This window comes from Hipposideros armiger, unplaced genomic scaffold, assembly GCF_001890085.2.
Source record: "Hipposideros armiger isolate ML-2016 unplaced genomic scaffold, ASM189008v1 scaffold_105, whole genome shotgun sequence".
NCBI lineage: Eukaryota > Metazoa > Chordata > Mammalia > Chiroptera > Hipposideridae > Hipposideros > Hipposideros armiger.
This window is the reverse complement of record NW_017731455.1, coordinates 531,268-542,297: the sequence shown is the minus strand read 5'-3', so window position 1 is coordinate 542,297 and position 11,030 is coordinate 531,268. Positions and strand designations below refer to the sequence as shown.

The 11,030-nt window shown below is 50.0% G+C and overlaps 1 protein-coding gene across 2 annotated transcripts in view; it reads right to left on the bottom strand.

Annotated features, from left to right (window-relative positions):
• The window catches only part of MXI1 (MAX interactor 1, dimerization protein), a 71,900-nt gene extending 61,873 nt beyond the window's left edge, over positions 1–10,027 (bottom strand). The window contains exons 1-2 of one of the 2 annotated variants that reach the window (XM_019646585.1): positions 7,877–10,027; positions 6,667–7,287 (exon numbers count right to left, since the gene is read on the bottom strand). In XM_019646585.1, the coding sequence (XP_019502130.1) occupies positions 6,752–7,287; positions 7,877–8,138 (798 nt within the window). In that variant the 5' untranslated portion in view covers positions 8,139–10,027 and the 3' untranslated portion in view covers positions 6,667–6,751. Of the gene's footprint in view, positions 1–6,666; positions 7,288–7,876 lie in introns of those variants that run through there. The other variant, XM_019646584.1, reaches the window with a different exon arrangement.
• Positions 10,028–11,030: the final 1,003 nt, after the last annotated feature.

Below are 11,030 nucleotides of genomic sequence, written 5' to 3'. Positions count from 1 at the left end.
AGACAACTGAATTTCTAAAACCTGCTACTGGAATAGAGTATACACTCCCTGAGGAAAGGGACTATCCCTCTGGGACCTAGCACAGGGCCTGACATAAAGCAATACATACTCCCATGAATACCAGTTTGTTTAATAATGGACAAACCCACCAAACAGAGAATTCCTGCCACATAACACAATTCCACATTTTATAAAACAATTTGCCACTGGGGCCTTTTGAAGAGAGGTTCTCTAATTTAAATTTTTTTAAAAGGGGTCCTATTTACGCATATTTCATGGAGATTTATTGCTCAAGGCAAGAGTCACCTGAATTTTCAAAATATTTCACAAGCCAGGGGCCCAGCATAGCATTCTGCCAAGATGAGGAAGCAAAGAAGGAACCACCGGCTCGGGAGGACCATGGCAAATGCCCCATTATTTTTGGCCAGAGAGATCAAGTCAGCTGTTGACAACTTTAACACCTCCAGCCAGGCCACTCAGGGACAATGATATCAGAGACAATTATTTCCTTTTAGCTTAGCAGAAGAGCTAGAGAGCAGGTGTCTGTCCCAGAGGAATGGAAGCCTCTCTCCAGTGTGAGCCCAGAGTTCCACCCTCTACCCCCAGGAGGAGGTCCCGGGAAGACTTGAATTCCTCCTCTTCATTTCAGGCTTGGGTAGCCATCGGTTGCTATCACCACCTTCAGGCTCCTCCCCCCCTCCCCCAAGGCAATGTAAAAGAAAATATTTTTTTCTAAGTGGCAAATACAAATTAGCTTCATTTTGAAAGACTATTGAGAATGTTGCAATGACCTTTGCAATAACTGGACACACCCTAGAATCAGTAAACCAGGTTTGAGAATTGCTGACTTTATGAGCACCTGACCGGTCAAGCAAAAGCCCAGTTTGGGGCTCTGCCTGGGACCCATTCTCATGTCAGGCAGGAGGGAACACAACCCGGAAGGACCTGGTTCTGTGTCTGCTGTGTCCTCTTGAGCAAGTCACTGTTTCTTCTCTGGACCTCAGACGCCCCATCTGTACAGTGAGGATGATGAATGACCTGTGACCTCTGGGGCTCCTTCTGACCCTGACGCTCAGTCTTAGCTCCTGCCTCCTCTAAAAACAAAACCCAAAATGGAGTGGAAGGAAGGCTGGGAAAGGGAAGAGAATGGTTCCGAAGGCTGGAAGGCAATAGCCTCCCCCCACTTCTGCCTGTGAAAATTGCTCTCTTCACTCTTTATGAAGATTCCCATTTCTTGCTGGGTTGTTGCTTTTTTACTCCTTTTTCTTTCTCTCTCCCTCTCTTTTTAAACCCAAAGCCACAAAACCACAACTCACCTCTCCAAAACAGGTCATTTGGAAGCCAGAGCTGTTGGGGGTTAGGTGTGTCAGGCCTGGCAAACTGGTGGTATCTAAGTGAAGACCAGGCCAGGGCAACCATGTGCTTCTCCTCCAAAAACCCAGTTTAAATCAATATTTATCCAACTGTATTTATAGAAAGTAGTGGTGGTAAGAAGGAGGGGTTGGGGTGGAGAGGCAGGGGGGATCTAAAACAGAACAAGCCACAATGACTGATGCAAATCTTTGTGGCCAATTCGTTTCTGCAGGGCCGGGCTTTTTTTTTTTTTTTAAGGCAAAAGACCCAGCTTTTGATGAACCTGCTGTTGGCCCCAATACCATAGCAACAGCCCCAAGTCCTCTAATATGTCCAGAGGACAGACTTGGGAAAGGCAGTGGGGGTGGGGGAAGGGTGTTTCCTAGGAGCCTAAACTTGAGTTAAGGCCAGGAGCGTTGAACAACTTTGAAAAAAAAAACAAAAAAAACCCTCTCTGGTTGGCTATTCTGTCTCCAACCTCACTTCTCAACCTTTTCTAAGCAGGGTGTGCTCAGGAAGACCTTGGACAATCAATAGGGTGTTTCAAACACCAGCTCTGTTTCAGGTCGCTGGGTGACCTTGGGCAAGCCATGTCACCTCTCTGGACTTCACTCCTTGGCTGTAAAATTCATAATTGAGTTATATGGTTAAGACTGCAGGCTTATTCTAGAATCAGAGGCCTAAGTTTCCAAACTCAGCTCCGCCACTTACTAACCATGTGACCTTTGGATAAGTTACCCAGCATCCCTGCTCCTCTGTTACCAGCTCTGGAAATGCGTGTAATAAAATTGTTTGTGTCATAGGGTTGTTGTGAAGATTGGAAGAGATAATGCATGTTTAGCCCCATACTTGGTATATAGTCAGTGCTCAATAAATGGTAGCCAGTATTGATATTATGCAATGTAATTAGTTGCTGCTGCTGCATGCAGGCACCCTCTTCATTTTCTTCAGTTTTACCTCCAGACTTTTGCTCAGCCATCCTCAGATGAAAATCTTCATTTCTGAGTGTGTCAATGGGAGAGTGGTTAGGTCTAGAAGGGAAGGTAGGTGAACCTAAGGCCTTTCCCCCTTTCCCTGTGTCCCCTCCACAGGGCACCCAGTCCCTGGGAGTTCTGGGACTCTAAAAGCTACAACAATGTCCTTGAAAGTCTACTTCTGGCACTTACCCGTGGGCAGAGATCATATTTAAAACTGGAAAAAACGTTGAATCTGGGGAACATAATTTAGGATGCAGAGGAAATAGAAGCCTGATTTAAGAATGCTCTTTAAACAATTGCACCAAAAACAAATACCCCTCTCCACCCCAGCATAAATCAAACCATAGTTTTCAGAAAAGAAGCAATTGTACATAGTAGGTGTTCAGTGCATATTTGTGGAATAAATCATAAGATGCCTACCATGCAGAAATGTGACCTGCATGAACATTAGTTGCCATCAAATCCCCCAATTTTAGCATAAGTTGCCCTAATACCCTGCTCTCTAAGCCACTGATTCATTTTCAGGGTCACTTTCAGCTCTCCACGCTGAACTACCATCTCCATGCAGGCTTTGGTCTTTATAGCTAGCCCAAAGGCAGTTGGTGTTGATTATTAGGGATATCCTCCCTCCTTGGAAGAGATCAGTATTTCCAACTCTTCTCCAAGTCTTCACAAAGTCTGTCATGTATCCCCCGGCCTTCAAACCTCATTGCTATGCCACAGTCTGTAAATGACAAATCAAACCAATCAAAGAATGTATATTACGTATCTACTGTATGCCCAGTAGTATGCTATATGCAACAGACATATACTTAAATACTATAGATGATCTTTCCCCTTAAGATGCTAATCACCTCCCAGTGAAGATAAAGCAAATGCACAGGAAGCAAGTAAAGAATTGCATGGTATTGATTTTCAAAGCTCAGAGAAGTGACTATTTAGTGAGCACCTACTATATTCCAGGTACTTTAAATGTTTAAAGGGAGTGCCTCATTTAGTTGTTCAGCAACGCTGTAAGGCTGCTGCTATTGTTATCCCCATTTTATTAAAAAAAAAAAATGGAACCTCAGAGAGATGAGGTAACTTGTGCCCAATGTCACACAGCCAGTAAGCAGCAAAGGAGTTTGGGCCCCGCTCTGGGTGACTGTAAAGCTTTCATTCTCTCAACTACCCTGACTGAAGAAACAGCCAGGGGAGGCTGCCTAGGGGAGATGGGAACTCGCCTAGGTCTTGAAGGGTGGGTAAGATGCACCTAACCCCAGGGGAGTAAGACAATGAAGACATTCTAAAGAGAGAGAAGAGTCTGAGTCAAGCACAGAGGCCTGCCGGTGAAGTGTGCTTGCTGGCGGACCTGCTGGACAGGAACAGAGGAGATTAAGTCAGGAAGGCAGGGTGGGGCCAGATGATACCACACAGTAGCAGCTTCCTCCATTAGGCCTGTTGATGTCTCTAGGACAGTAGTACCTCATTCTCAAACATAGGTCATCTATTCCAGAGAGCAGCCCATGGCTTCTACTCCCAGTAAATCATTATCGTAAGCATTTTCCCCAAAGCCACCTTCCCCAAACACTGAGAAGACCATTTCTGTCCTCTTAGACCTTTTTACCTGTTACAGTACCTTCCCCTTGCCTGCCAAATAGCTTTTATGCACACAACCCTTTGTGAATCTTTTTCAGTTTTAACCTTTTCCAAAACAGAAAGTAAATATTTGTCTAATTACCAGTCAGTCCTAAATTGCCACCCCTCCACTGGACCCCAAATGGATAGATGCCAGAGGTTATTTATATATAATTTCTGAATTTGCGATTACAGGATCACAGTCTACATGGTTAATATTTCTGGAGGCCTTTAATTTGAGATTATTGGGGATTCACGTCAGTTGGCGATTAGGGACAATGTACCTGCATATCCTAGGGGATCCTCCCCATGCCCAAAGCCATCAATACTGAGTGACTTAATTTGAGGCCTCTCCCCAGAGGAAAACTCACCATATCTGCTGGGAATAATTCGGCACTGTGGCCACAACTTGGTGAGCACCCCTAGAACGGAAACCTCAACGAGGCAATGAGAAGCAGTTCTAGTGACAATGTAAAATAGGGCAAGCTCTTGCCAAGTACTTCGCAAACAGTAAAAACAAAACGTGTGAACACGTGACCAGGTTCAATCCGCGCATTTCGGGAAAGTCTTACAGAACCCGAAATGGGGACTCGAATAGAGGCTCAACAGCCATCTCCAGAGAGAAGAGCGTCCCTTTAAGAAGAGATTGTACCAGCTGGCCTCACTACAGCTCCCAGAGATTTCCTGGCTTGTCTCCTGGCCCCACCCCCTGTCTCTGGCCTCAGCAACGCGTGACGTCATAGGAAGCTGCAGCGGCCGATTGGCGGAAAGGCTCAGCTAGGTCAAGTCCAGTCAGAGGAAAGAAGTTTGTCTCCATGTGGAAACCATGTGTCTCTAGCTGGGAGGGGGAGGAGGAGGAGGCGGAGAAACTAAGATCAAGTGATTACAGGGGAAACTGGCTGAAATGAAGGCGGGGAGGGTTGTGCACCTGAGCCGGCCAGCAATGCCCTTTGCAGTAGTGACCTAAAAAACAACAACAACAACAACAAAAAACCCCAAAACTTGCCCAACAAACAAAACTTGAGCCCTCCCATCATGGTTATAATTAAAAAGCCAGGGTCCCTGCTTCCTTCCAAAAACCAGGGACCTGGGAAATGCTGGAATCCTATCGGAACGCCCAGATCCCCATCCCTCCTCCCAACAACTGAATGATGTAAGCGTTTCGGAAAGCGGGGCTCTGAAGCAAAACAAGCCCCGCGCGCGCGGAGCGACCCGCAGTGCCGGAGCCGGGCGCACGCACGACCCGCCCCCCGACTCGCGTTATTGCTGTGCACACGCGGATCGCCGTGACGCGCGGGCATTGTGTGCAGCGAGCAGAAAACAACAGCGAGCGCAGACAGCGCAAAGAAGCTCCCCCAATAAAAAGAGGCAGATGTAGGGCCCGTCGTTTCCCGTACCCGGAGACCCAGACCGGGCGCAGGTGGGGAGGGCGTGGGGAGGATAAAGTGGGCCCCGTGGGTCGCTCCTGTTTGCAGGGGGAATAATAGAGGGCCCAGAAGGATGGTCGCCCGTAGTTTGCTGGAGGTCACCCTTGCCTGCCTGAGCTTTTGGGGAGGGGGAGAGGGTCTGATGCGGGGTCTCCGTAGCTAAGCCGGGCACGGCGCAGCAGCCCACGCTCTCGGGGAAATCTGGGGACCGTTGTCATCACGTCATGCAGAGCTAAACAGCGGCGGCGAAAAGAGGCAAGAGAGCTAAAAATACTCCCGCGGGGAGCCGGCCAGAGGGGAGGGGGGAGCGGGCAGAGGAGCTGATTACGCACACGAAGTTGACTTTTACTGGGGAGCTGAGGTTCCGAGCCCCTCTTGGGGGCTGGTGGACGTGCAGCGCAGACGCCTCGGGAGAAGGACCGGGAGGCAGCCCCTTGGCTTTCTCAGCCTCGGGAGCCCAGCTCTGCTGCTGCTGGCCCGCCCCGTGCGGGGCAGCCGGGCCCGGCGCGCCGGGCCCTCTGCTTACGTGACTGGTGGCCACGCCGGAGCCCCGGCACGGGGTAAACAAGGAGGCGGCGGTCTCCGATTGTTTGCGGGTGCGAAGGGGGTGACGGGACACGGTGGAAGCTAGAGCAGCCTCTTTAGTACACCTCGCTGGGGGAGGGGGGCAAGCCAGCTTTGCCACACACACTGCCAAGGTGCCCTCTTAGGGGGCACCCCTCGCCAGAGCCGGCGCCAAGGGACAGATTCCAGAGAACTGGGGACCCGGGCGGGGGACAGCTGAAGAAATCGCGCCCCTCCCCCCCTCCAACAAAAGCAAACACACCAAACAAAACCACGTCTTCAACCAGCTCCCCACCAGCTCTGGCTTTTCAGAAACTATCCTCCTGACAAATGCACACTCCCAACTCCCCTCCGACCCCCCCTCCCCCGCCAATAATCGCAATCTGATTCGGCTACATAGCGGGCGACGTGCCTTTCTCGAAACCCTGGCAGGCACTCCGAGAAAACAGGAGAGAAGAGAAAGAAAAGAACGCACCACCGATCTCCCAACCCAAATCCTTGTGTTTTTTTGCCTTACAGCTTCTGCACAATTGCACTGCCAACACACGCTTACTTTAACCCTGGAGAACTGGTGTGTCGGTCAGCTAAGGTGTTTTTGTGTTTGAGGGTTGTTGTTGTTGTGTTTTGGGGGGGAGGAGGATGCAAGATCTGACACGTTGCAATCGGACCATTCTCTCTCTCTCTCTCTCTCTCTCTCTCTTCCCCCCCCCCTCGTCTCATTGATCTTCCTACTTGTTCGGACAGATTAAACAGACTGGTTTTCTCTAGTCTGTCGGTCTATCTGCTCCGGCCCTTTCCGCCTTCTCGCTGCTATTATTTGTGGGGACTGTGCTGGAGACACCGCACACGCGTGCCCCCATTAGGACGCAGACTCGACTGCCTGGGGAGGGCTGGGGGACCCGGCTGGCAGGGGCAAAAATGAAACAGACAAATACAAAAAAAGAGGCCAGGCCGAGGTGGGGCTCCCAGCAACCCTCCACCCCCACCAACGCATCGCTCCCCACCTGAGTCTGGGAGTGGGGAGGGGACGGGAGAAATCGACCAGGAAGGCGTTTGCCTTCCTCGCCCAGTGCGCTCGCTTGGGAGCCGTCTCCCGGAAAATAAAGAAACTGCACACAACAGCCCACACCTTCTTCCCCAACTATTGTTTCCTGCGAGATCCCAAAGTTTCCTTCTAGCGGCGTTCCACTCGCCAAGTTTCCCCGCAGGACCACGGGTCCGGGGCGAGATGCTGGCGCTGCTTGGCCCTGCCGGCCTGTTTCTTGGGGGGAGGGGAGAAGTGGCACCCCAGGACAACATAGGCGCAGGGGCTCTGTATCCGAGGACGCGATGGCCTGAGCCCAGCCCTGCTGAGAGAGGGGAGGAAAAGGCGAAGTAGACAAGAGGGAGCAGCAGAGCCAAGCCAACCCGAGCTAACGCCGGGAAGGGCTTTCGGTGGCTGCTGTTGGTATTGTTGTCGTGTGTGTTTGTGTGTTTTCTTTCTGGAATCGCTGAGCTCTGCCTACGGTTTCCAACTTTCGGCTTCTAATCCTCCCCACCCCACCCAGGAACGAGCGACAGAAAAACAACACTTGTCTGCCCGAGAAGGCTCCGGAAAAAAAAAAAAAAAAAAGGAAGAAAGGCGACCTCGAAGAGATGAGCTCTCGGCTCAGTTGTCAGCAAACAACAACACCCCCGCTGTTCCGCCGGGCGGTCCTCCCAGCCTCAGGGAGATGGACAGACACACCGACAGGGCCCCCTCTCCCCCCGCTCGTCTTTGTTACATCTTTAGCAGCTTTGTGCGTGCATGTCCTTTCTCCGGTGTCATCGGCTTTACTGCCGAGGGCTGGATGTGAGTTGGGGGGAGGGGGCGCGGGCCGAGCAGGCGACAAGGGTCGCCCAAGTGGGCGAGGAAGAAAGAGCCGGGCGCAGAGGAGGAGCGGGGGCCCCAAAACTTACTTTTGTTTTCTTTCTCGATCTGTTCCAGGTAGCTGGCGGCCTCGAGCAGAATCTGCACGTTCTGCAGAAAAGTGTTGATGTGCTTCTCCATCGAGTTCTCGCTGGTGTTGAAAATGTCCGAAAAGGGGCACCTGAGCTTGGCCCCCGCGGGATCCTCCGGCTGGGCCGGGGGCTGGGGCGCGGCCACTGCCGGGGGCGCGGCGGGGGCCAGCCCGGCGCCCTCGCAGCGCGCCTCCTTGCGCGGCCGCCCGCGTTTGCCCATGGAGAGACCCGGGTCCGCTGAGCTCGTCCTCTTCTGGGGCTGCGCGGCGCGGCGGAGCTCCGGGCCCCAGGGGAGACCCGGCTGACTGGAGCGGAGGAGGCTCCGAGGCTCCGAGGCGACCTGACTTCCCTAGCCTTGCTGCGTGCAGTTGTGTGCTTGAGTGTGTGCGAGTGTGTGTCGGTCTCGCAGTGAGTCTGTGTGTATGGGAGATTGAATGAACCTACAGGACAGACGGAGGCGCTCTGGCGCCTGGGTCCTAGTGCGAGCCTGTCTCCATTGGATCGGTCAAAATAAAAAGGTGGAGACAAGTGAGTCAGGGACCGCCCCTGGTCCGTCCTCGCACCCTTCCCCGCCTCTCTCCTAAACTTACCACCGTGGAGAGCACTGGGATGAAAAAAATACTCGATGCCTCTGAGTGCACCTGTATAAAAACAAACTACTAAGATATTTTTTTCTTCACATAAAAATAGTACCTCGTAAACCGTCCAGCACAATGCTTGGCACATAATAGGTCCCCAGTAAATGGTAGCAGCTATGACTTTAAAAATAAATAAATAAAAACCCAATCAAAATAATCATCACATGTAACCTGAAGTTTCCTCCCCCAATACACACACCCCTGTACACACACACACACACACACACACACACACTCTCTCTCTCTCTCTCTCTCTCTCTCTCTCTCTCTCTCTCTCATTCACAGAGGCAAGGCCTTGTGCCTTCAAAGGGCCAAATGAAATCCCCAGGCCCACAAATCTCGTTTGCAGGTTCACTCACTCTTTCTTTCTCCCTTCAAATGCAAAATTATTTTCCAGGAAGGGGAGGAGATGTAAGCATCTCTCTCCCACTCCTCTTCCCAGCATTGGTCCAGCTGTGCAAAGCTCACACTAGGGTGCTGGCACACCTGGCTCCCTTTTGTTTGACAGAGTAGCAGAAGTGGCAGCCCAGGACAACCCCACCCCAGCAGAATTCCACCTTTTGGCTCTGAAGACCCCTACCCCAGCTGGCATTGTTTTCACTCTGCTGCTGTGCCATGGATGCTTTCCTGGCCTAGGAAATGTGGTGGGAGTCAGAGGGATATTTGAGGGCCTCTGGGGAGTGCCATAGAGAAGGGTTCAAGTCCCAGCTCTGCTGCATCCAGACTGTGAGAGCTTGGGCAAGTCCCCTAACCTCTCTGGCCTACATTTCCCCAACTGTGAAACCTCTGATAAGATTCTTGCGCTGATTCAATTATATCTGCACTGAGCACACTGCCTGGCCCATTGTAAAATCTTTTCTTCCAATCTAGATTCAGACTAGAGCCTGAGTCCCCTACTTGCATCCAATGGGAACAAGCTGCAAGAAACAAAATTCTTTTGCACTTCGTTGGAAGACATCTCTGCAACAAGCCCATCTAAATAGTGTCACCACCTTGCAAGGCCACCTAGAGTTTTTCTCCAGGGGAACCATTTTCACAGAAGATGCAGCAAATGCTGTTCCCTGGAGTTGTGCCACCCAGTCACCCTGCTCAGAGGCGGCAGCTTCATGCACATTTGTCAGGAAGACTCTTACTGGAAATGGAAACTTTTTGAAAACAGGAGAAAAGCACATTTCTTTGTAAAACACTCACTGTGAAAAACTTAAGAGTACACACACCCTCACAGAGACTTCTGTACTTTTAGAATACAGCAGGTCCTCGAATAATGTCATTTCATTAGTTAGTGAGATGCTGTAGGAACTTGACTCTTGTTTATATCATTTAGCCTATGGAAAAATTGGTTTCATTATAAGTCGTTTTGTTTAAAGTTGCGGAACCTATCGACGGCGTTAAATGAAGCCTACCAAACACTAATAACATGTTGCTGATATGACAGGAACCATCAGTAGTTGGCATTTTAAAGCCAATGTATTCCTATGAGCTGTGAAATAAAAGTTCACCTTCTAGTATCACAACAATTATTGACTTTTTTGTTTCTGTCAGAACCACAACCTGAGCTATTTATGTTTAAAAGTCTATAAATGTCTAAGGGCTTTAGGAAGGTACAGTTTCAAATAAGTTTTATCCAATAACATTTTGCAAAAACTGGCACTTGTGTGAAACAGCCCTGATCTCCCTTGTCCCAAATGTAAGATGATAGCAAGACAATGAACCAGAAAAAACTTTGGTTTCTTATTAATTCCCTGGTGGAAGGATGGGCCAATGTGCACATATGCAGTCCTGCAACCTACATGTATGTATAAAACATACCCCCCAAGACAGGCACACCCCACGCATGAGTGCAGGGTCAGTGGTAGAGTGTTTTGTAATTATTTATTTATCCTTGTTTCATCTCTCATAGGTCTGTGAGCTTCAGAAAGCCCAGTGGGAATCTTCAAGCTGGGCCATGGATCTGACCAAAGCCAAAATAAACAATGGCTTGAAGAAAATCTACAAAAAAGTGCTGATTTGCACTATTCCCACAGTTGGCCACAGCCCTCACCATCATTCCCATGGAAAACACCACTGCTGGTGCCAAATCAAGTTTTTCCCCCATCATAGGGGCATTGTTTTTTGTTATTATGTGAGTTCTTAGCATCAGACAATGGCACCACAAGAGACACAGTGGAGGCAGGAGAAATGCCTTTTTGTTTCACAAAGTCTGGACTATCGTGCCCCAGACTCTCACATATAGTTCAGTTGCATATATTCATTTTGGTAACATGTATGTGGAATGATGAATGTGCCAAGAGAAAGCTCAAAGCACCTTGCTTATATTTTTTCAGAGCCCATCAAGTGTTAAATCATGTGAGCATCAGAGAGCTCTCTCCCCCCTCCTCCACCCCTCACTCCCACCCCACCTCAATGAACAGATTTTTACTAAGAAAGTTGGCCCGAATAGGAGTGGCAGTGCAGGGGTTATATCATGGGACAGG